The following is a 27,018-nucleotide window of genomic DNA, read 5'->3' on the forward strand; positions in this document are numbered from 1 at the left end:
GACCTGTCCCAGGCTTTGATTTACCAGACTAATAATAAGAATGTGCTAGATCTTTGAAATCAACCCCCTCACAGCAGTTGAAGTGAGGGGGTGGGGAGACTTAGACTGGCTTTTATTGCAAATGGAAAAGACGGGGAGCTGAAAGACTCCCGTAAAGGACAATTCTTTCAAAGGACAGATAGGTTTCTCGGGAACATTTCTGCACCCCAGTCCATCTCCTGCTCATTTCCTTTTGGATTCCAGTAACACTTTCAAATGCAAAAATGACCTTTCCTTCCTCCATTCATTCCAGTATTCATCACCTGGCAGGCTCAGGGAGTGCTTACCCTGAGAGAGAAGCCATTCCAGCGCCAGGGGGATGTCACAGCAAATGCCACAGACTGGGGCTGCCCTTCCGCAGCTTACTTTTTAGTCAAGAAAGACGAAAAAATACATACATTCCAGATACAATGAAAATACACATGCAAAGCGCTGGGTGAAGGTGGAGGTACTGTGCTCGTGGGGTCTGGCAGGCCTGACTTGAGATGAGCAGCCCAAGATGAGCAGCTCAGGGACTGCCAGGGAGAGGCAGTGTAGCAGGGAGGAGAAGCTTGGGAGCATGGGAGCACAGGCCAGCTGAGGGGACAGGGAGCACAAAGGCCAAGAAGCAAACACCAACATGGCTTGCAATAAACTTTACCTTCCAGTACTTTTCAAATCCCAAAATATCCCCTCCTCCTCCTACTCTCTGTTTAGAGGATGCTAACCACCCTTGAATTATGGATTCTTCCATCTAAGCATTTGCCTGCTTTGCCTCTCCACTGGGGAGACTAATTGACCTCTCATATAAATGTAGCTATAATCCAAGCCTTGCTCACTCCCCCCCACCCCTGGCCTCATCCCCAGACACATTCCTTATATCATTCTGAGTGCTCAGGACACTGTATTTCTGGCTGCCCCCTCCCCACACACACACATGTCCTCCTCCTCCTCCTCCTCGTCCTCCTTTTCCTCCTCCTCCTCTCTCTCTGTCTCTGTCTCTCTCTCTCTGTCTCTCTGTCTCTCTCTCTCTCAAACACACACACACACATACACACACCCTCAACTGACCCTGACCCTCCCACACCCTCATCTGACCTCAGACGTGTACTCTGGTTGAAGATCGCAAGTCAACCTTAAAATATGCATTTAGAAATGAGTTATCAGGGGCTGGAGAGAGTGCAGTTCTCAATAGCACTGTCTGCTCTTTCAGAGGACCTGGGTTTCATTCACGGCACCCACATGGCAGCTCACAGCTGTCTGTAACTCCAGTTCCAAGGGATCTAATGCCTTCTGGCTTCTTCTATAATCACACACACACACACACACACACACAAAAGCTGTAGAGTCCAACTAGCATTGATCTTGGGTGCATGTGCTTGGGGCTAACCCCTTAGGATTGGGGTATGATCCCCAAAGAAAAAGAATAAAAGCCTTTTTTTTTATTCCCTCATCCCCACTGACTGCCTGTAGCTCACCATCTACAGATGGGCCCTTGTGGAAGTCTCCTCCATCATGTTGGCGTGTCAACTCGGCGAGATCTTCGTAGTCAGCCATATCTCTGAGAGTTTATAGAAGCAGCACTCCTATCATATCCCGAAGATATGATTGCATAACAGTCACCTGGGTCCCCAGGCTCTTACAATCTCTCCGTCCTTTCCTCCGAGATGCTCCCTGAGACTTAGATTTAGGGGTGGAGTTACTGATGTACCCTTTGGGTCTGAGTACCCATGGTCACTCTACATTTTGTCTCTGTCTGGTGTAAAAACAAGCTTCCTTAAAGAGATGAGAAAGCTGCACCTATCTGTGGGTGTTAGGAGCATTTAGAAGCGTTTAGAAGGTTTTAGTACTTCAGTACCAGATTCCTTTAGTAGGCTCTCCCCTAGGCCTCTTGACTGCTCCAGCCATAGGTTCTTGGCTGGGTTTATGCTATCAGGCACAAATTCCCTAGAAGTCACTGGGCTTTAGGTCAAATCAGATAGCTGCTGGTTCCCTTGAGATACAAGCACCACTGAGATCTTGCTGGTTCTGTTGCTGTGATTCTCAAGCTGTCTAGCTGGGTAGCATTGTTGACACTTTTTTTCCCTTGGTGGCTTGCACGGCACCTTTCAAGACTATGAAGGTTAGTCCTCAGAGACGAAACCTGCAGGTCAATCTAGGATGGTCTTTCTAATCCTGTGAGTGAAATGTGGCATCCTCAGCACTGGGGTATTGCCTCCCTGTTCCGGAAAGTAATTGAGAACAATTTTGATAGTCTATATTGTTTGGGGGAATGTCTTGAACACCTCTGAACAACAACGTGAAGGTATGTGTTCCTTACCAGGTTAACCTATAGTTCCTTGGGGGAACATATCCATCATTTTAACTGCATTAAAACCATATGTATGTAGGGACTGGGGAGATGTCTCTATAGTTATTAACACTAGCTGCTTTTCCAGAGGACCTAGGGTCAATTCCCAGCACCCACATGGAGGCCCACAACCATCTGTAAATCTAGTTCCGGGTTGTTTGATGCCCTCTTCTGGTCTCCACAGGTGCCAGCCATGCATGCGGTACACAGACATGCATATGGGCAAAAATCCATATACGTGAAGTAAAAATAAAGTAACTATGTTTAAAACTATATACATGTGTATCTGTGTTAATCTCTCCCCCAACCTGTGTGTGTGTGTATGTGTGTGTGTGTACTGTGGGTTTTACAGACATCTTATTGTTATTTCCCCTCCTCCCTCCTGCTCCACATTGTAAGGTGTTTGTAGGACTCAGGGCCTCAGGGAAACTGAACCGTCCTTACTCATTCCCACTCTGTGTTTTGGCTAAAGCTAGGCACATAATGGGTGCTCAGGAGATATTTACCGTTTTGCATTACCGCTTTGTACCTTAAATAAGAATGTCTGCAGAGCTATTTATATTGCCGTGGTTTAAATGCAGCTATATATATCTGACCTGTGCCCATTTGCAGCACCTTTGCTACTGTGTAATTGATTAAACGCTTCACGTTTGCTTTTTAAAGATAAACAGGAAAGTGCACATTTTCTGCAGCAGGGGTCCTTGCTGGAAATCTTTCTTTGGCTTAATAGTGTTCTATTGTTATGAGCAGAACATCAATATAATTAACATAAGAAGCCCTTCGAGGCCAATTTTAAGTGAAACCACATTTAATTGTAGGTATTTCCTTTATTCCCCAAGATGATGATAACTTTCCAAGTGGGCATATAAAATGTGTCAAAATCCTCACAGAGTCAATCTCTTTAAAGCAAAATGATGTAGTCTACCAGTTCCCAGAAGGACAGAATTCCTTTGACTAGCTGACCAAAACTAAGAGAATAAAGGTGAACCAAGGGGTCCGAGTACTCAGAAAATAAAATAAAATCCAAGCTTTGCTGTGCTCTGAATTTCCTATGATCCCCAACAAAGCTGTGTATGCTCTTTGAAGGTAGTGTTTGGCTACAATGAAAAATCCCAAGATCAGTATCAATTTTTTTACATCTTGGTATTTTTCCAGTAGCCTGATAGTTTTTTCCCAGTAGCCTGAATGACTTTTTTGTTTTTAATTCTAAAATCCTCCATGGCCTAAATCCATGGTGTTAAGAAGATGGGGTCAGTATGCACAGAACTCCGTATAGGAGGAAATCAATATTTGTGCATTAATCAAAGCAATGAACAGCCATTGATTAGACATTTGCCCAGGCTCTAGATGTGTGAGACCTTCTAGACTCACAAGGGGCAAGCAGGACAGGACAGCACTTTGGCCTCTCGGAAGTTCTGAGTCAGCTTCACTTGATCCACTCAGCAAGCTCAGCATCCCAACCCCTCACATCTCACTAGGGGCAAGTGCCATGAGGCTGAGTGTGACCAGGGCAAGATACAGATGGTCTCTCCTCCAAATGCCCTCAGCTCTGAAGTTTGTCAGGTGCCCATCCATTCAGAGCCATCCTTTCACGGTGTCTTAGAGCTTGGACTTAATAAACATTTCCCAACCTGCCACAAGGTCATTGTCATGCTTCTCTGGTCCCTCCCCCATGCCCAGAAATCTTTACATTGCTTTGCCTGTGAATATAGGCTTTAATATAATTTCATATATTAAAGTTTCATATAGATTGACAGATATGTTTCCATATATGTGTACTGGAGAGTGTTGAAAGATCTGGAGGGAATGGAGGGACTTTGTTTCATTTTATTTTGTTGTTGTTGTTGGGTTTGGGAGGAATATTTTTTATTTGGTTGGTTTCGGTTTTTCGTTTTGACATAGGGTCTTATTGTTGCAATCCATACTAGCTTCAAAGTTGATATCCTCTTGCTCTAGCCTCCTGCGTGCCAGGGTTACACATCAAACCTGCCACTATTTTGAGTACATGTTTGAACTGAGGACTGCTTACCTAGAATCTGCTTAAGGACGTAGTGGCGCTAGTTTGGCGGAATAACCATGCATTATTAAACATGTTTAGGAAGGTTAGTGGGTGCTTTCTACCTTGTCCTTGGTATCTAATATGGATGAGTTAGCAGTAGGCAAGATACAGAATGTTTTCATTTGTAGTCTCTTTTCTACTATTTCTTATAAAAACTCCAAAGAACTACAAGGATTTATAGCAAGAAACAAATAACAAATATTAATCATTGTTTAATGTCTCATACCTCTACCGTCACCTCATGTGGGCAGTGCCGCTTCACTGACATCTCTAGCAATATGAGTTGGAGGGGAAGAGAAAATGAAAGGATCGCTTTCTGTCTCCAGGTTTGCACCGTGATTAAACAACCTCGACCCATAAATCCTGTCCTCGGATAAGAGGAGTCTGTCTCCTTGCATTCTCACTCACTAATGATGCTGTTTGTGTATCCTGGAGAGAGCATTATTCAAATTGTCCCGGCGCTGGGGCTTCTTGCTGTTCTCCTGGCTTCTCTACCTGAGTGTGAGAGCATGAACACCTGTGGTGGGGGTGCTGAGCGTTCAGAACTTCTGATGTAAAGGAACGCTTTTATTAATGTCTACTTCAAACGTTATCGTCCCTCTCTTCAGGCCATTTCCTTGTCTACATGGAGATTCAGAATAATTTTCTTCTTCCATTACATTGTCCCTTGGAGGTATTTTATAATCAGATCACATGTTCCGCTCTCTTTCCGAGGCTTTTTTTTGTTTTGTTTTGTTTTTTTGTTTCAGGCAAAATGTGTTCAATCTCTCTGGCCTCGTCCTCTGTCTCTCCTATCACACCACTTGTCTCTTGTATGTTCTCAGCATGGACAGAACAAAGACAGAAACATTATAATCTAAGGTCTGGGGGGCTGGGATGACTATAAGGTTCCTCATCCTATCCAGTATCTGGTGGTTTTTTTCAATCATTTGAAATGTAAAATAACAATTTGAAATCCCAAAACTGTTATAAAATGCTATCTGTCCTTTGGCACAGCCACAGACGTTTCTGTCTTGATACTAAACCACCTGTGAGTACTTCTATAACATCCTCATAAGATCAGACCCATTTCCAGTGCCTTATAGAAAGGGAACCGTGAGGAAGGTCACTAGACCCTCCCCTACGATGCCAGCTGCTTGCTCCTACCCACAGGCAGCTGCAAGCAGTCCTGCCTCAACTGCACAGCTCTGGAGTGCTGGAGCACACAGGAGGTAGAATGTGAGCTAAGGGGGAAACTTCATCCATACACCCCCTTTTCAGTAATGTAGCTGTTGAGGGGTCCCCCATGTGTCTGGAAGCAATCCTAGTTAAACTCATTGGTTCACCAAGCTGGTCTTGGATGGGATTATTTTTCTGGTCTGTCGCTGATGTCATATTTCCGGGAAAAGGGGTATTTGTTCGCCTCTACCTTGGAGAAGTAACAGAATAAACTACAAAAAATATAGAAACTGGACCAATGAAATTACATATCCCTGCTTTAAACCTTCCTATAAAAACAGCTGAATCACTACCTCTTTAACTTCTGCTTGCTGCCATTATAAACCTTTCTCTTCCTGCTCGGCAGTGTTATTTCTGCCACAGTGCTCAGCGGTCTCAGGTCACCCCCAGCCCCCTGCTTTGCCTTCTTTGCTCCTCGGACTGTGTTTTCTCCCCATCTAAGTCTGCATTTCTGTTTTTATTAATATCATCCCACTTTGACGTCTGGCCTTTCATTTTGTAATACCTCTTGTACTTAATACAGATTCATAAATATACAATTAGCATTTTTTTTTTACCATAGAACAAAAAGTAAAACAAAGAAAAAGCACTTCTGATTGATGAGTTTTGGTCCCAGAGTTTGTGAAAGCCGGCGATCGCTCCAGGATGTTTTAGGTGTCGGCTAATTGGTTATTCATTTTCAGGGGTCCTGGTTTTCCTTGTTATCTGACACATTTAATTTAGAAAAGGAAGTGTTCGCCAAGGAAGGTTTTATTTTGTAGATAAATACAGTATAAATCTAAAGCTTTACAAGAAAGCAAGAAAACCAGAAAACTATGGTTTTGAAAACAAAAAGTCAGAAAGAATTGTCATAGGCCCACTCTGTACCCATCAGCACTCAGGGTGCGTGCTACAAGAATGGGCACAGATAAACGGGATAAATGGAGAATTCAGAAACAGACTCACAATACAAGCAGCTGATTCTGGACAGAGGTTAGAAAAATTAGAAAAGCAGTCAATGAGAATAGTAGATGTCACCAGCAAAAGATAAGCACAGCCCAAGCCTGCCTCTCGATATGAAAACTGTCCCAAGACGGTTGTGAACTTAAATATTAAACTTACAGAAGAAAGTATTTGGGGGCTAGCTTTATGCAGAGTCCTTAGAATTGACTTCAAAAGTACAATTTATTTGAAAATTGACAAGTTTCACTTCATCAAACCTAAAAAAGATTGTCCTACAAAAACTCAAAGATGAGAAAAAGAAGCTATGGAGTAGAAGGCAAGATTTTCTCTTTTTTTCTTTTTTTTTCTTCTTTTGGCATTTCTGAGAAAAAAAATATTAGCCTTTTGGATAAAATTTATTAGCGAGGAGGAATGATCATACTTCTGCTGAAACCAGCCCGTGGCTTCCTCTTTGCTGATTCTGTGTTTGGCCCCAATGCAGCCTGTCCTGCGCTTCTTGTCTGTGATGATGAAACCTGACCTGCCCAGCACCACACAGAAGTCCTGCCTGTAGATCTCAATGCTTGGGTCATATTTGATGCTCCGTTCAATGTGTTCTTGAATCCCAAAGCCAAAGTTTCCAGTATCTGAGAAGTTATTTTCCGTGACTCATTCTCCCGCACCTTCAGGCCTCTCCAGAATTTCTTCTGCCTTGGCTCCATGGACAGTGCAGTGAACAGAAATCTCCTTTCTCCTGATGCCAGAGGACCTGATGGTGTACCTAGCTTTAGAAAAGTCAGGCCTGTGAGCTGCTCCAACACCTTGGCTGCCCTGGTTAGTCTGTCCCCGCTCTCCCCAGCACAGATATTGAGACAGAGCTTGCAGATGTGAAGGTCCCACATGGGGTTCTCCTTTTCACCTTGTTCTTGTGACATGATGGAGGACAGAAAGAGAGTGGAGGCATTATTTTCAAAACATTGCATCTAACAAAGACCTGTTATGGACCATGTATAAAGAATATAGCACACAGCAATTAGAAATTCCAGCAATGCAATTAAAAAATAGAAAAAAACAGAAGAGCTATTTCATGTAGCGAAGTACACAGGCAACAAAGTAACTAATTAAAATATTCAATGCTTTTGGTCACGCAGAGAAAAAAATTCAAATCATAATAAATTACCGTTCCCTACCTATCACAACAGTTTATACTAAAAAAAAAAATGACACCACAAAATATGTCAAAAATGATGGAAATTAAGATGATTTTATGTTGCTAGTCAGAATGCAAAAATGGTAATTTCTTTATACATGAAGCAAGCAGATACCACACCACTCTGACCATAATCTGGAGCATTATCTCCAAGAAAGAAAAACGTGTCACACACAAACCTGGATGCCAACTAGAGCAGCCTTCATTTAATCTCTAGTAACTAGGGAAAGTATAGATGTTCTTTAACAAGCAGGTGACTAAACAAAGCACCCGTGAAACGTCCGTACCGTGAATTAAGGTTAAAGGATGGAAACAGACCTCTGGTCCAATCAATAGCGTGAATACCCGGAGAGTTCTACTGGACAGACAGTGACACGGTGATTCCATCTTTGACGTAAAACAACCGTAAACTGACAAAGAATTGAGAGCAGACTTACTGGTAACCACAATTAAGGGGTGTGTGTGTGTGTGTGTGTGAGAGAGAGAGCGACAGCGGGTGAGATTATAAAAAGAACAGCAAGTGAGACTCCTAAGTTGATGGGAAGATATGTTCTGTGTCTTCACTGTGTAGACAGACATCAGTGTTCTGGCTAAGATACCACGCTGTTTCATCACAAGATGTTATCACTGGCAGAGACTTAAGGAAAAGTATTTCTAAGTATTTCTGTATATTTTTTTTCTCAGAACTCCATGTGAGTCTATAATCATCTCTGAATAAAAATTTAATTAATAAAGAAATTATGTTAGCAAATTGTGAAGCTAACTATAGTGAGAAGAGAATGAGTGAGTCCTGATACTAACTTTCTCCTCTCGGTTTCTCTGTAAGGCCTGCGGGGCGCCATCGCCTTCGCCCTGGCCATCCGCAACACAGAATCTCAACCCAAACAGATGATGTTCACCACCACACTGCTCCTCGTGTTCTTCACTGTCTGGGTGTTTGGAGGAGGAACCACCCCCATGCTGACGTGGCTTCAGATCCGGTAAGTGACTCTAGTAAAAAGAGCAAATCACTGAGAGGCGTGGCTGGACGGTCCCATTTCTAGTAAAGCTTACTTGGTTGGGAGTGCAATGGTAGATCTGTACTTCAACTGTCCCCAGAGTCGCCGTGACCTCACTAGCCGGGGAAAGCAATATGACCTACCATCTACTGAGCTGCTTTTTTCAACAGTCTTGGAATGATGCCTGTTTCCAAGCTGTCCTACAAATAGATTTTTTCACCTGTGACTTCCTCCATCTGATGATACACACTTATCCTCAAGATACCCGCAGTCTAGGAAGACTGATAAAGAAAAAGCAGCAAAACCAACAAGAAGGCAGATTTGCTTTGTTTTTAACTCCTCCTGGCACTAACACCTAAGACAGGAGAAAATACTGAACATGTATTTGGTGAGAGAGCCATGTGTTTCTCAAGGGGGATGCTGGAGACAAGCTATACACTGTCTCACAGAAGAGAAAGCCAAGGTCCCATCAGAAACCCTTTCCTAAGCCGTGCCTGCAGCCGGCTGCTACGAGTCTGGATTGTAGGGGTAGCAGACAATTGGATAAAAGTAGATAGTCAATGCTGGTCTGGAAAATGGATAAATCTGTCCTAAAGTGTTCTTGTCTTTATTTAAATATTTCTGTGACCCAGGTCCTCATGTTCATTCCCCAGAAGGTAAGGGATTAAGCAAACATTTCATTTCTCACATCCATATGTCATCATGACCCTCCCCAGTTCCTATCTATGCTCTAGGATGAACTCCTACCTACCGTATCTGATAGGAAACAATCCTTCTAACTACAAAGAGTTTCCAAGAAGACTCATATTAACAGGGACTGCAATTTTGGCACCTTTGTATGGCACATTGATTATGATAAAAATGAAAATCATTTATGAAAACTTAAATGAATTTAACAATAAATACAAATGCTTTTGTTATGCATTTGCAAGAAGTTTTCCCATTTGCAAAGAAAAAGCAGAAACAAGCCCCAGACATTTAGCATAAGAAAGTTTATGTGTAAACCAGGCCAAGTGCTTGCTTGTTAAACAAAATTTCAGGGGGAAAACCCTGTAAACGACTGTGAACATTACTAAATACACAAAAGTGCTTTGACTAAAGGTGAACAGAGAGCATTTGGAAATGCTTGTTGAATTATTTTCTAGCCATATAAACGTGGCCCGCAATTTCTTTCACAGTGGTGGGTACCTGAAAACTCCTATGGATGAGTGCACACATTGCATTAAACTCTCAAGTGCCAGATCCCCTGCAAATCATTAGAGAGACAGTGTGTGTTCAGATTTCTGGAAAATAAAATTCAGTAGTTTGGATCCCTGCATGGAAAAATGAAGGCATAGAAGACAGAGCTTCAAAGAACGGAATTCCTACTGAAGCCCCAGATACACTATCAAAGTATTCTATGGAGGACATAAGGAAGAGATATCAAAGTCTCCTTAAAGTAATCAAACATAATTTGTTTTCTATGATTTCTATGAGTGAGGAATTATTCTCAAGTTGTCCCCAAACTGATAACATATTTCGTTTAGCCAGCTCTTCCCTAGTCTTTCCAGTGGCCTGAGCTGACTGCCCTTGGGTGTCATAACTCACATAGCCTCTGATGCCCAGTTCGTGGGAAGAAAGAGGGATGACAGTGATGACAGTGGACCCTTAGACTGGCGAGAGAAGTTCTTCAGGTGACAAGGTTGATAAAGGAAGGAGATGATTGTCAAACATGGCATCCAGGATGAGGGGCTTGAAGGCCAACCTAAGTCAATGTCATTTTCCCTGCCACGATCACAGTGTGGGGTCACCTTATGGAGCTGCCCCAGTTGGGGAAGATTCCAAAAGAAAAGGCCCAGGTGAGTCAGCTATCCAGACAGAATGAGAAGCATGAATAGGACCACGATGAATGTCCGGAAAGGGAATAATGGGATTCAGACACGTGGAAAGGGTGGTGTTCTCAGCAGAAAACCTGAAATCAGGATAGAAACCCCAGGGACCCATCCGATGAAACCAAAAGGAGAACATTAGAGGATACATATAGGAAGATATTCAGAAAGTTAGCTCGGGCAGATGGAATTCAAGGCAAGAAGAACATCTAAAAGCCAGGATGTAAAGGAGTACATACGCAAAGCATGGATGTGTGATGTGGGTTGGGTTCCACTATGTCATAGTGATCTTGTCGTAGGCTCCACTCTCCTTTCCTGGTTTATGACATTGTTAAAGAAACCATCACATCTAATTCAGCTTTCAAACTCACAACGGCCCATCCACTGCACTGTTAGCAGGGTCTGCTTCTTCACCATGCAATGCCCCATTCACCAGTGTTCATGTCCGACTTTTTCCATTGAACAACAGCAGGCAAGCTGCAACTTGGATAGAACACCAGTGGTGAAAGCTGAGGGATAGGAGGCCAATGTGCTCTCACACGAGCCCCACAGCCTCACTAGAATATGATTTGTTTACATATTTTACAAGCCATTCTCTTCTTGAGCTTTACATTTTCTTCTCTTTTAAATTATTTGGAAAGTCCTTGAATTAGGTTTTCTTTTTCAATTCCTATAGAACTTTTCATTCAATTACAAACTACCACAGGAGGAGAGAAAGGAAAATGTTTTTGTTGGTAATGATGAGTAACAATACCATCCGTTTCTCTTTGATAGACATGACTGAAACAGCAATGGTCATGTCATGGAGATACAAATAGAGATTTCCACCTCTGAGACAAGCTTGCTCTTAAGCCTGGTCCTAGCCATGGTACGAAGTTCTTGACCTAAAGCAACTTAATTTCTTTTAAAGATGGTAGTAAAACATATTTAAGGAAATAAATTGAAAATAAATTGGACGTTTTCTTCTTTTTAAATGTTAAATGAAAAGGACTCCTCCCATGTTATTTTGGTTGCAAAAAGAAAAGTAGAGTTTCTCCTTGGTCAGAGTTCAGCTTTTCCCTTTCTTAAGGTACATAACCACGACAGTTAAAAAATCCAACACACAGTTTGTGAGGACCCTCTTCACCCCCACTCCCACCCCCACCCCCCAGACCTCCACCCCCGGCCCAGAGACGAGTAAACAGGAACACCAATTCAAAGTTCACAAGTGCTTACAAAAGAGCACCAAAGTCCAGAGGCCCAGCCCTGTGGAAGTGGTACTGCATGACTAACTGGGGTGGTAATGCCTTTCTTGGTTCAGGGTTGGGCACTGTGTGGAGCTAGCAGACTTAGCCATCCTTGACTGAGTAATAAGCTATTTTGTGTTGAATATAAGATCATAAAATCTAGGCACAGAACCTCTCTCTGTGTGTCTCTAAACTCTAGCATTGGGATGATGAGTGGAGCTACCTCTCAGCATGGGTAAACCCTGGCAATGTGACATCATGGGGAGACTAAGAAAAGAGTGAGCCCAACACCTTGAACAGAAAGCCGGTGCCCCGAGATAATAGAGAGGGAGCTCATCTGAATGCCTGTGGTCTGCCTTGATTAACAGACCCTCTGGGGTAAAGAGGTCTACATTCATAACAAGACAGGCTTGCTAAAAAGCAAGCGCTGGAATTCTCTGCTCCAGGAAGGACTGGGCAGGCACACTTTTGGAACAGAGATTCTCCATGAAGTCTTTCTCAGTGACTTGCAACAATTAAAGTTCAACAAAGCCAGGCCTGACCTGGAGGAAATCTGACTTTCTCAGCTACAACCTAGAATTAAAGGAATTACAGGAATGTATTATCCCTCCCCATTCAAGCCAAGACATCCCATACTCTCTCTTCAAATCTAGGAAACAAAGTTGCATGCACCAACTTGTGTCCATTACAGGGAAATGCCTGTTAAATAGCTTGACTCCTCTGGTGTTTGGTATTTTAGTTATATATTTAAAATTGATTCTTGGGTTTTGGCCCAAAGCCATGCAAAATGCTTTCTTTATTACTTTTGCCCACTGGCTAAGTTCTATAATAGTTATCACTGGAATGTACACAGAGATAAGGAGAGTTCTGTCCAGATATATGTGTGTATATATATGATATATATACATATATTTTATATATAAACAGTAGCAGGTTTAAGTACAAGTGCTTACACACAAAATTTCCTGTATTACTGAGGTGAGGAAACACCAATAATACAGTGAAGGGATGCTTATAATAAGTTCTCCTATTTATCTATTTGGTTTCCTCCCAAGCACCAAAGTTCCTAAGCATGCTTAGCTGTAACATGAGGGCTGGCTTGTTGGGGTTTCCATCCCACCTGGTACCCCACAGCCGTCAAGTCCCAAAGAAAATCACACAGAGATCTCCATAAGTAATAAAACTGATTGTCCCATTAGCTCAGTCTTCTTATTAGCTCTTGTAGTTTATATTAACCCATTATTCTTGTCTATGCTAGCCACATGGCTCGGTACCTTTCTCAGCCAGGTAGGTCACATGTTGCCTCTTCGGTGGTCTGGGCTGGACTGGGGGGAATGGGCTTCCAGATGAAGGCGTAAGTCACAAACAATCCCACACCAGTTTCAAATTATGATTAATCCCTCTGTGCGATCAAGAAAGGAGTCTAGGAGCCCGAAGCGGAGCGGGAAGCAAGAAAGCCAGTGGAGGGCAGTCGCTGCTTTTTTAAAGAGAGAGAGACCACGCCCCAATGGACTGATATCTCAGTGGCTATTGGCTGAAGGAGCAGAAGGAGCTCCCACAGCACTTAGCAATAGTGCATGTGTGTGATGCGTGCACAGCACACAGAGTTTGAAAATTAGTCGTTCCCTGACTCTATCTCTTAGAAGTGTAGGCTAAAAGCTCCAAATTCAGCCTCTCATTTCCTCAGTTTTCTTAATCATAAAATGAGAGTGATAACAATAATACTGCTTTAGAATTTAGTAGCATTAGGTATTTAGCATACAAGAATTGAAAACATGCAACAGATGCCCAATACTCCAATAAACCCAAAGGATATCTCTGCACCTTTTCTTAGCCACATACTTATTGCTTATTGTGATAATCACAAATACAGTGTTATTAATTGGATTCATTTGTGGAAGCTTGTTTTCAGGGAAAATAGAAAGAAATAGTCTCTGGAGACTTTAGTTCATTTTGTACTGTAACTATATTCATCAATTTAAGAGACAACTCTCCTACTTATGCGTTCAAAATGATAGACTTCATTAAAATCTCACAGCTCAAACAGAGTCTTCCTAGATATGCTCCTATTTCCATCTTCACATAGTAAACCTTGCTTATGCATTTTTCAAATATCTGACTTGTGCCATTTTATCAATTTATATTTTATGTTTATGTCTTATATTGATTTTAAACCAGCTTACACATTTTTTGTCAAGTTATCTCAATCAACAGACCTGAGAAATACTTTGTCTCGTGAAACATGGGCAACCAGTTCACTCCCTGAAATAGAATTATACTTTCTGTTTCTCACCCACTGCGCCCTTTTGGAAATTATTTTCTACTTTCTATAGATTCTTCTATAATGATGTCTAAATCTAGGTATTTATTGCTAACATCAATCTAATTTGACATATTAATTATAGATGTGGGCCAACTATAGCAATCTACCGCGGACCTAAAGGAACGGCATGTTTGTAACCAGTGATAAGAGTTAGCTGCTCCTATGTTCCCAGCACCAACTGGTGCTTTAATGTGCTGTGCTTACAGATACAGAGTCTCCCCAGTTTCAGAGATGCATTATTTACCACCATAGCCTCCAGTAACACACTCCACTAACCCTGTTCTTACTTATTTTCTCTGAATGTCAGCATCAGTGAGCTTCACCCATGTGTGTGTGCTAAGTTTACCAGACAACCACACTCCACTCTGTGAAAGGCAATGTGTCTGACTGTTAGAAAGAACCAGTCAAAACAGTTGCCTTTTTTAAAGTAAAAGACAAAGATTTATGTGAAATATGAAGTCTGACAAAAATGATTTAACTGCAGTTTGTGGAACATGTTATTCAAGGGTGAGGGAAAACTCCCGGTCCTGCCTAAAACAGAGCATCTGTGCCCACCCCCATGTCTCCCAGTAAATGCAACTCAAAGCCCTTGACCCAGTACAAGTAGCAATTATGGAAGACTCTAAAAGCAAATGGTAGGATCCAGCCTAGAAACCCATTAGCAGATGAACAGATAGAGAAGAACATGTTATACACGACAGGGTGACATTTTATTCTGCCATAAGGAAGAATAAAATTATGGCATTTGCAGGAGAACGGATGGAACTGGGGTCGTTATGTTAAGCAAAATAAGTCAGAATTAGAACAAACCCCACATTTTATCTCATATGCAAATTCTTGGTGTGTGTGTGTGTGTGTGTGTGTGTGTGTGTGTGTGTGTGTGTGTATGACGAAAGAAGAAGGATCATGAGAGGGAAGGGAGAAGAAGAGAAACAAGGAAACAAGGTGGGAGTGAAATACTTGGTACAAGAGTAGGAGGCAGCAGGAGGGAGCCCGGCAACAGGAGGCCAGAAGGGGACAAGGGAGGGCGGTAGGAAAGAGGAGTGAATAAAAACAAAATATTTCACAGGTATATGCAAATAATATAGCCTAACTTTAAAAATTAATTTAAAAAAGAGAAAGAAAAGTAAAAGCAAAAGGTAACAGTTCAGGGAGTAAACCAAAGGCCAGCAGTGAGGTTCCCTTTTCCTCTTTTGTATTCATGAGTCTCTTGACTTGGGACCAACAGCAGTTCAGTGAATGGATTTCTGCATCAAGGAAAAGAAAAAGAACCATGAGGGAAATTCTTTGCTTCTGGTTTAAAGAAAAGGCAAGTCACAAAACTCTAGGCCAAAAGAGTAGGGAAGGAAGGAAAGGAGGAGGGAGGAAGGCAGGCATGGGAGGAGTCCCTAAGTTTGTAGTTCTTTTTTGTTTTGTTTTTTTTGTTTTGTTTTGTTTTGTTTAATCCCTGATCTTAGACAAGCATGAGGCAGCAGGTGTCTATGGCACTAACAAATGAAAAGATACTTGAAATTCCCCCAAAAGGAACTGTGGGTCTGTGACCACAAAGGAGGATAATCCCATTGCAACTTCCCTCCTGCTCCTCTCACCAACTATCCTGGAGCAGGCGTAATGTTGTGGAGAAGGCATGGGAAACGCCCAGCATTTCAGGAGACCTGAAGGCTTTAATTCTTCAGGAGGGGTGAAAGGCTTTGAGGAATCTTGTAACATGAGAAGATGACTGTGGCCAGAAGAGGCTCAAGCAGGTGGCTCGGTAAAGTTATCATTAACTCTGGGATTTTCCTCGAGCTGTGTGTATTTAGCTAACCCTAAATAACACACCACAGCACCGAGAAACAAGCTACATAGTGGAGCCCAAGTCAGAAGGAACAGTGGGTGGCAGACATGTAAGACAGCTGAATAGTGCTGCAAAAGCTTTGAAACTAAGCTGATAATTGGAACTACAGGCAACACAAGACAGGTAAGAGCTGGTGCTCTCTACCTAGAAAAAATAATAAATATTTCACAAGAGAATCTGATCGAATCATTTCACATAATATTCAAATTCTCTAAGATAAGCCCATAATCACTGAGTATAAAATTATATATCACAAATAAAAATATAATAGATGCCAACCTAAAGATGACACAAATAAGGCTTTTATGAGCATACATCAAGAAGTAAAATCAAACACACATGTATACATATGCACACACATACACACATATATGGATACACACATGTACACACATATACACATATGCACACAAATACAAAGAAGTAATAGCAAACCCAACAGAAATAAACTAAAATTTAATCAACAAAAAAATAAAGATGCGAAATGGAAATAAATGAAGCTTTCAGAACCTAAAAGCAATGCTTAAAGTGAACTATCTACTGGGTTGGCTTAATGGCAAAATAAAAGATGGCAGATGAAGGACTTGGTAAACTTGAAGGTTGTTAAGATCTTCCCTTCTAACAATGAGAGTGTGTGTTCACCAGCAGACCCATTCTGGATAAACACACAAAAGGAATTCCTTCAGAGGACAGAGAACCAATCGTGGAGGAAAATGAAATGACATGAATAAGATGGATGTAGAAATAGCAGGCATCAGTATAGTAAGTGGACTTTTTCTCTTTGGTATCTTAAAAACTCTATGTATTGCTGCAAGAAAAAAAATTAACATTACAGATTTTCAAAAGAGAGGGTGGATAGGTATAAAGGTCTAGAAAATGGTAAGTTTTCTAAGATCAACTAAAGTGATAAAAATTCCATTTAAAATAGATTATGAAGAATTACATGTTTATATTCTAATTTCTATACTGGTTGCAAAACTATGTAAAGAATCAGAGTATATTTCAAAACTGAACTAATACTAAAATGAAATACAAAATAAAATCAACAGCACCTCTCCTCAGAAAGCAATAAGATAGAGGAAGAATATTCCAAACAAAAGTCAAGTGGTAAGATGATATTTATCTACACCTAAATGTTAACGGAGGCCATTCATTCATTTCCCAGTCTCCCAGACCTGAAATAATCACACACCAACTATATTAATTGCAATACTGTTTGGTCAATAGCTTAAGCATATTTCTGGCTAGCTCTTACATCTTAAATTAACCCATTTCTATTATTTTATATTTTACCACAAGACTCAAGGTTTACTGGCATGGTTCTTGCAGGCGGGCATCCTACTCCTTTGGTGGCTACATGACATCTCTCTGACTCCACCTTCTTTTCTCCTCTATCTTTGCTTGAAATTCCCACTTGCTCTATTCTGTACCATCATAGGCCCAAGCAGCTTCTTTATTCATAAACCAATAAAAGCAACACATATACAGAAGAACTTACAACACTACCCAGGTACATCAATTATTGCATCAATTAAATAAAATCAATAGTCACAACGAATAAAAACTAAGAATCAACTATGTGTTGCCCATAAGACACATACTTGACTAATGATGTAGGTGTGATACAGTTAGTTAAACATAAGGTAATTAGAAAAACTTCGCCATGCAAACCCCCAATGAGGCCTTGCACATAAAAATCATCTGAGGAAGAAAATTTCTCAGGTTGAAAAAAAAAGAGAGAGAAGGAGACGTTATATAACGATGAAAGGATCGGTTTATCCAGATTGTATGGCGACAGAGAATGAGCACACAGCTAACAGCATTGCTTTCCAAGATGCACCAAGTCTGGCAGATCCCAAAAGAGAGATGGACAAACCCACACTTAGAACTGAGGACTTATAGCACTCTCAGCAACTGACAAAGCAAGCAGGAAAAAGGGGGACTGGAGTTCAGGAGACAGAAACAATGAAGTGGATTTACTGAGCATAAGCACACTGTCATTTCACAGGCAGGTATTTAATTACCTTTCCTGTGTCTCTATGACATGGGTATGCCACAGATACACACACACACACACAGAGTTAGTGCACATACACTAACTATATCTCTAGGTAAAGGATCTCTTAGTAGTACTGGGATGGAGCCCAGGGTTTTGCATATCTTATGCAAGCACTCACCACTTAGCTACAGACTGTCTTCTATGTGTTTTATATTTATTTTTCTATTTTTCACTGTTCTGCTTGAATATTGGGACAGACATCATATTCTTCTTATCTAAGCATGCATCTTAAAGGCTAAATACATTCTATTAAGTATCCAAAATACACATCTAAAAAGACATTATGACAGCATTATTTTCAGTAGATGTTCAAATGTTCCTTGTTATTGCAGAAACTGCTTGATAGGTGTTTTTAAATTCAGGATTTAATCAAGGTAATATATTGTATTGGGACCTTACTCTTTTTTTCCGTGATATTGATTTTTATAGAAGAAACCAGGTCAGTTGTTTTATATGCTTGTCCACATTCTGGACTTGTTTCTTCGTAGTGTCAATTAATATATTCTTTCCTGTATTGTATTTCTTATAAACTAGAAATTAGGTCAAGCCTTAAAATTCAGGTTGAGTATATTTTTTCTTGCAAGAATGCCCACTGGTGATGTTGTGTGTGTAATAATGTGCATAGCTTGCTTTGTCTGTGCATTTGGGGGCCTTGCCCTGCATGCTTCATCCGGGTGTCCACTGTTGTGATGCTCAGTTCATTCCCTTGGGACAGTAGTAACACCTGTTACAAAGGCACATTTTTTTTTATTTTATAATTTACTTTCAATCTGTTGGGCAATAATTGAGTACCATATAAATACCTTCTTTCCAACAATCCTGTTCTTCCCAGCTAAGCATCACCACTTGTGATGTATGTTCAATTTGACTATTGTACTTGGAGTGATTCGGTTTAATTTGCTCTTGATATCTAACCTTTTATATGTGTGCACATGTGCATATGTGTGGAGACTGGAAGACAACCTCAGGAATTCTCCCTCAAGTATCTTCTGCCATTTTTGTTTTGACAGAGTCTTTCATTGGGCAGTAGCTCACCCAGCAGCTAGACCAGCTGGTCAGTGAACCCCTGGGATCTGCCTGCCTCTTCCTCCCCAGCTCTGGGGTTACAAGAATCTGCCACCGCTCCTGGCATTTGATCACAGGTTCCGGGCTTTAAGCTCAGGTTCTCCTGCATACAGAGTGCCATGCTTCCTACTAAACTGTCTCTCCAGCCCTTGACATATGATTCCTAGACAGAGAGTTTCTTTCTTGCCAAATGATTACCTTTTTAATAACTTTTTCAATGTTCTGGGTTTTGTTGTTTTGTTTGGGAGACAGTTTCATGTAATCCAGGCTGTCCTTGAACTCCTGATCTGCCAGCTTCTTTCTCACCAATGCTGAGGTTACAGGGATACAACATCATGCCTGACAAACCTAATTGCTTTTTCTCGGTGATGGGGATTGAGTCCAGGACCTTGGGCATGTTAGGCAAGGGCTCTAGCATTGAGTGACACCACCATAATTTTCCCTTTAAAAATATGACATTTTTCTTTGTAACCAAGAACAAGTGGGTACATGTTTTCAATGCGTGAAGAAAGTGTGTATTTGATGCTTTAAGGAATAAAGATCTGTATGTATGCATTGGGTTAGCTACAACTCATTCAGCTTCCCCACATCAATAGATCTGTTTTTCCCAAAGTGGGGCAGATTATAAAAGGTGTACATCAAATTTCCCATTATAATTTTTGTAGTGCCAGTCTTTTTTCTATAATATTTGTTATTATAATGTGCCATGCATTAGTAAGATGTGTGTCTGGTTGCTGTTTGTGAGACGTGTCGTTTGTGATAGATATCAGCTCTGCCTTCTCTCAGAAGTAAAACACAATGGTCCCATCTTCCTTCTGTGCTAATGCCCCGTCTTCATCTCCAGCCCTGACAGTGTAGAACAATAAGGTGCCCGAGCAATGGGAACATGGTGTATTTCTCAGCCCCAGGCAGTGGGGGCTCCTCTTTCCCTCGTTCATTTTGGCTCAGTAAGCAGTGCATAGACCCCGACTTGGATAGATTTCAGCACTTTCATCAACATCATTTAATTCCCTGGAATCTTTAGTTTCTCATCAGAAAATTAAGTCTTTTTTTTTTCATCTGTTATAACCTTTTACCTGGTAATGCACGTTTTAAATCTAAATGAAACCGCTTAAGAAAAATTACAGAGTAAAATCCAAGGAATTGCATTAAAATGCCCATTTCATGTCTACCCGAAAGATCAATTACATAACCAAAATATGGGATTCTAACTGGAGTTATTAAAAATAGTGCTCAGGTTTACACTTAGCATCCCATTGAGGAAATTGCTTTAGACGGAGAACTGCCTATTAAAGGCAAAATATGGCTTAATGACAGTTTCATTGTACTCAGGGCAGCTATCTGGTTGGGGAAAACGCCAGAGGTATGTTTTGAAGAATATTTTTTCTTTTTCTTTCTTTGTTTTCTTCTTTAAACTCTCTTCAGAGCTGGGATCAATGCAGTATAGAATACAGTCAGTAATGAAGCTGCACCCATTTTGGAGATGGTAACTGAGTGTCTCGGCCATGTGTACTCTCTCAGTGGTACTGGCTACCTTTATTTTCAGTAGGGTCCAGTCTGGACATCAGGATCTCCACTGTCACTCCAAGCCTTTTTCCTCCCTCTCCTCCCAGATGGAACCTGTTAGCATGAGTCCCGGGCAGACAAACCATGTTCTGTGCCAAGATCACAGCACGGTGCCAGGGAGGGTCTGGTGGGCCACTCTCGTGGTAGCCACAGACCGCTCATGGCTTTCTACTGTTCCCTCAGGCTGCTCCGCCTGCTGCCCTTGTGTCCTTGTGAGTTACAGCTTATTCTGGCATAACCATCAAAATAATCCCACTTTTCTCTCCTTTTAACTCCCCCTCATCATGAGCCTGCTTTTTTATTCAGTACTTTTGTCATTTTAATAGGATTCTCAAAGAGTTGAAGATTATTATTCAAAACACTAAACTTAATTCTGTGTTTTATTAGTCAATACCAGGCATTTGATCAAGTGGTTAATTTTTTTGTGCACACTAAAGTAATGTTTGTTACCTAAAATTAGAAATAAAATATTATTTAAAAATTGTATTTGCCTGGTTCATTTCACATGAAGGTAATTATGGTTAAAATTTTAGTACGTTTTGCTAAAAATTAATTGTTTTCAATGTTTCTATTAACAAGAAAAGCCTTTTTAACATTTAAAAATATTTTTATGTGCATTAGTATTTTGCCTGTATGTATATCTGTACATCACATGCGTACCCAGGACCTGAGCAGACCAGAGAGGATGTAGGACCCCTACATCTGGAATTACAGATGGTTTTGAGCTAGCCTGTGGGTTCTGGGAGCCAAACCCAGGTCCTTTCTGAAAGCAGCAGGTCCTTTTAGCTATGCAGGCACCTCTCCAGCCCTTCCAACCTGTTTATACTGGTCCAAGATTAGTGCGTTGTTTGGAGGAAGCCCGCTTGTTGGTCCCAGCCCACAAGCTTAGCCCAAAAATAATCACACAGAAACGGTATTAATTAAATCACTGCTTGGCCCATTAGCTCTAGCTTCTTATTAGTTAACTCTTACATCTTAATTTAACCCATTTCTATTAATCTGTATATCACTACGAGGTCGTGCCTACCAGCCGAGATTAGGCATGTCTGACTCTGGCAGCTCCATGGCTTCTCTTGACTCTGCCCTTCTTTCTCGCAGCATTCAGTTCCATCTTCCCCATCTAGCTAAGTTCTGCCCTGCTATAGGTCCAAAGCAGTTTCTTTATTCATTAATGGCAATCACAGCACACAGAGGGGACTTCCACATCAATGCATGTTCTTGAGGGTACATAACAGGAATTTAAAGCTTTGTCCTGGTTCCAGGAGCTCATTTCTTGGTGTTCTGCAGGAAGATTCCAGTTTTCCTCATGCAACAGAGTATCTTGATGGGCTCTATGCTGACCATATTGCATTTGCTAGCACTTGAGTCTTTGATGAGTTCCAGACTCCTACAGATTTGGTGTCTTCTACCAGACAGGTGCATAGATTTCCCCATCATCCCCTTAGGACCCCTCTGGTTATTTATCTCCTTTTGCCGAAGCTACAGCTAACAAGTGGAAAGTGCCACATTTATGATACAGACCTGCGGCATCTTCTCCTGGCCTTACTGCTTCATTCCCAGGCCCTGTGACCAGTCATTGCCTCCCACGCCTGGCATCTCCAGCCTGGACCATCTTACAGGACATTTATCCCCTCCAGATAAAGTGTTACATCACAAATGCCAGTTTTCACCCTCATCCTCTGGCATCTCCATTCACCCTGTGGTGGTTAATGGTGACGTAACCTTAACGGTATCTAGAATCACCTAAGAGAGAAGCCATTGGGTAGGTGTGTTGGTTAGCTGTATGTATATTAACTTGGCACAAACCAGCGTCATTAAAGAAGAGAAACTCTCAACTGAGAAAACGCCTCTATCATATTGCCCTATAAGCAAGTCTGTTAGGCATAATCTTAATTAAGATTGATTTGGAAGGGCCCAACCCACTGTGGGTGGTGCCATCCCTGGGCAGGTGGTCCATAAGAAAGCAGACTGAGCAAGCCAGGAGGAGCAAGACAGTAAACAGCATTCCTCCCTGGCTTCTGCCTCAGTTCCTGCTTCCCCATTCTTACCCAGAGTTCTTACCTTGACTTCTCTCAGCAACAGAGCATAACCTAGGAGTTGTAAGATAAACCCTTTCCTCCCACGTTTCTTTTAGAGCTTTAGTGTAGCAATAGAAAAATAACTGAGACAGCATATCTGTGAGGAATTTTGTCATTAGAGTAACTGTGGTAGGAAGAGCCCTAGGCAAGGGCAGGGCCGTTTCATGGGCTAGGATCCTGAATGAAGAAAAAGTGAGAGCTAAGTAGTGCCAGTACCTCTCCAGGCTCCCTGACTGTAGATGCAATATGGACATCTGCTTCACACTCCTGCCGCCACGCCTTCCCCTCCATGATGGACTTCCTCTCAAGCTACATGCTGAATTAAACCCATCCTTGCTTCCGTTGCTTTGGTCAGGTGTTCTGTGGCAGCAATGGGGAAAGTAACTAAAGCCCTCAATAAACATCCACTGAACCATACTGTGAAAGGCAACAGATAAAGCGTAGACTCAGAGAAAAAAGTCTGTGACTTTGTGGGACTGACATTATACCCCTAGCTTTAGTCTTCAAGGCCTGCCCTGCGACAGCACCACTTCTTAAATTGAGCCCGAGAGAGGGACTACAGACAGCTTCCCAGTTTCTCTTGCAATGCAGACAGGCAAGGATATTCTGTCTCTGAAATGAGATAGCAGGAAGTCAGTTGTTTCTTTTCCCAAATGCTCTAACATCAGGGGCTTCAGTGGGGCTGTTTTCTCTGGGTCTTAGAAAGCAGTGACTCGGAAGCTCCCGAATATTATCAACAGCTGCTAACTTTATCCTACTCTGAACAGAAGTCACATAGAGCATTTGCTAGCCAGTTTACCTGGCTGTGTGTCTTAGTTAGGGTTTTATTGCTGTAAAGGGACACTATGACCACAGCGACTCTTACACAGGGAAACATTTAATTGGGGCTGGCTTACGGTTCAGAGCGTGGCGGCATTCAGGCAGACATGGTACTGGAGAAGTAGCCAAGAGTTCTACGTCTGGATGGGCATGCAGCAGCAATACAGAGTGACATGAGACCTGGCTTGAGCTTCTGAAACCTCAAAGCCCAGCCCCACTGCCATACTTCCTCTAACAAGGTCACACTAGTCCAACAAGGCCAGAGTTTCTGAAAGTACCACACTCCCTGTGAGCCTATGGGGCCATTTTCATTCAAACCACTACTCTAGTTTATATGCTCATGGTTGGTGAACAGGGTGGGTTTTTTTTTTTTTTTTGTTTTGTTTTCTTTCCTTTTCTGAGGTAAATTGATTTTGAGGCAGTGATTTTCAGCAAGAATTTCTCAGTTGATGGCAAAGCAAAATAAACAAACTAAAACACCAAAGACTATGGGAGTAAATGCATTTTATAAAGCTATGGCAGAGGTTCCTTTTTCTATTTACTTGTTTTACTTAATATCTCTGCTTTGAATCCTTGATACAAACATTTCTTAATCTGTTTTTAATAGCTCACTGAGCCAAATCCTCAGAGTATATAGTCTGGTCAGGCGCCAAGGTGAAACGAAACTGTGGCCTGTGTTTATATCTGCTGTCTGCTTCTCACTGGGTATTCGGTGTGTCTGTCTGCTTTCAGTATATGTTATAAGAAACAAAGAACACAAGGTAGGTAGGCTTCCCAGAAGTGTGTTTGCAGTCCAGGCTCCTGGGAGAGGAGGTAGTTTCAAGTGTGTGACGAACATTGCATGGAAATAGGAAGGCCAGATGCGCCGGTATGACACTCAGCAGACGTACTTCTGGGACTCCTCTGTCAAACATCCATCCATGCATGTAAGCTTGTACACATTATGACCGTGTGTGTGTGTGTACACCCTACATTTCAGTATACTGATATTCTTTAATTTCTTCCCCAATATGTCACATAATCCCACACAGGACTTTTTCTCTTTATCAATGCAGCCAGTCTTTCCACTTTCATTACTGGGTGGTCACTATTTCCTCTTTATGTCCGATAGACATTAGTCAGCTCCTCTGAGAACCTTTCTCTGATTGGCCTCTAACCGCCAGTGTCCTCAAACTTCTCTTCCTGATAAATCCCAGACCCAGGAAATAGTTCACACTCCTCTTTTATATCCAAATTATAGTTCTCCACTGTAGACTGTGGGACTTCTGAGGGGGAAGGGGAATCTGCCTCCCAGCTCCTAGCACAGCCCCTGGCATACAGTAGGCACTGGACCCATCAATCATCCTGAAGTTCCCAAGCCCATTCTCTCTCACACTGCTTAGCTGGTTTCCCTCCATTCTCCTCGAGCCCCCATCTCTTCTTTCTCAGCTTACTTTTTAAACTGATGATTGTTCCAGTTCACTAGAGCAGAAGCCATCAATAAACGATTTTACAAGTCTCCCACCAAATCTACCTTGCTGCCTGCATCAGCACCCTTCAATTCCAACTTCCATCAAACTCCAGTGATCAGACTGGCACTGCTCCATCGAAGGTCTATGGTTTTGCTTGTGTGCCAGTCCCATCTTCTCTCAATTGCTGAGATACATTTTCTCAACATTCCCTAAACTTGGCAAAACCAAGATAGAGGTAGGAGTGGGGGCAGAAAAAATGAGGAAGGGAAAAAGAAAAACTCTTTTTGTGACAGACCCAACCTGGTGCACAGGACTCATGGTGCATGAATTGATGAATTGAGACTATTTCTGAGAAGTAACAGAAGGACCTTTTAAAAGAACTACCAGCAAATAATAAGTCCTCCCAGGAACCAACTCCCCAGAGAGAATCTGCAGTTTCCCTCCTCCCACCTCTGTCTCTCTCTGTCTCTCTGTCTCTCTGTCTCTCTCTCTCTCAGTGTGTGTGTGTGTGCTGTGTTTGTTTGTATATGCACACATGCATGTGCATGCAGGGCCCAGAAGTGCACATCTGCACATCTGGCATCTTTATCAGTTGCTGTTCACCCCATATTTTGAGACTGCATCTCTCTCACTAGCCTTGAGCTCACCTTTTGATTATACTGGCTGGCCAGCAAAACCCAGGGATCAAAACCCTGTCTTCAACCCCACTCCATCACATCCTGAGGACACAGAAAGGTACCACTGTACCAGAGTCCTCATGTTTGCAGAGCAAATGCTTTGTTGACTTAGCCATCTCCCCAACCTCTCAAATTGTTTTCTGTCTGTTCCAAATGTTCTAGGCTCCAGCACTGAGTCCTGGACATGTCACATCAGATACTTTACTTTTCTTTCTTTTTTTTTTCTCCAGACAGGGTTTCTCTGTAGCTTTGGAGCCTGTCCTGGAATTCATTTTATAGACTAGGCTGGCCTCAAACTCACAGAGATCTGCCTGCCTTTGCCTCCTGAGTGCTGGGATTAAAGGTGTGCGCCACCACCACCCAGCTCACCTAGGTTATCCAGCTCAGATACTTTTCTCATAACTATAACCAAATTCCTGATACAGATAAATCAAAGGGAGGAACATTTATTATGCTCCTGGTTCCAGACAATTTTTCACTCCACAGCTACTTGGTCTCAATGTGATTGGACAGGACATCACTGCAGTGGGGACATCTGCCCTCAATGTGGCAGGATGGAACACCACTGCAGTGGGAGCATCTGCCCTCAATGTGATTGGACAGGACATCACTGCAGTGGGGACATCTGCCCTCAATGTGACTGGACAGGATACCACTGCAGTGGGGACATTTATCAAAAGAACTTCTTCACCTCAGTGATGACCACAGGCAGAGAAAGAAAGCTAGCGACTAAGTACAGGACAGCCTTTACAGGGGACATGCTCCCACCCCACATCTACTTCTTCCAGCCAGGATCCAGTCCCCAAAACAACACTACTTTCTGTATACCTGCCTTTCAAAACTTGAGCCTTGCGGGGACTTTCACGCTCAAACCACGACATTGGGCCCCACATTTGCATCACAATTTTATGGAAACCTGTCAACTTCATTGCCATCTTTGAGCACGAGAAAAATAGGATGCCAGGACCTTGCTTTACAATTGACTGACCTCACTCTTGACCCTGTTTACACAGAGAAAACCTAGGCATCTGGCCAAATTCAGTACTAAAGAATTTTGCTGCAGGAGTGTTGAGTTTGGTTTCCTTTTTCATTTTTACATGAAAACAGTTGGCGCTGATTCTAAGTGTTTTTAGGAAGTCAGTTAAAACATCAAGACGTAGCTGCAACTCTTTTATGAAATGTCATCCTTTGTTTTGACCTTGCTTGTGCTTAGATACGGAAACTTGTGTGATGTGGCTGTGGGGTGTTGAGGTGGCTTAAGTCATTGCAACACCC

General features: G+C 42.0%; 1 protein-coding gene across 1 annotated transcript in view; it reads left to right on the forward strand.

Moving 5' to 3' along the window:
• Positions 1 to 27,018, forward strand: part of Slc9a9 (solute carrier family 9 member A9) — a 544,273-nt gene that overhangs the window by 357,479 nt on the left and 159,776 nt on the right. The window contains exon 12 of the mRNA XM_057767041.1: positions 8,603 to 8,756. Within this exon, the coding sequence (XP_057623024.1) occupies positions 8,603 to 8,756 (154 nt within the window). The remainder of the gene's footprint in view (positions 1 to 8,602; positions 8,757 to 27,018) is intronic.

The sequence above is a fragment of the Chionomys nivalis genome, chromosome 4 (genome assembly GCF_950005125.1).
Source record: "Chionomys nivalis chromosome 4, mChiNiv1.1, whole genome shotgun sequence".
In the NCBI taxonomy this organism is placed as follows: Eukaryota; Metazoa; Chordata; class Mammalia; order Rodentia; family Cricetidae; genus Chionomys; species Chionomys nivalis.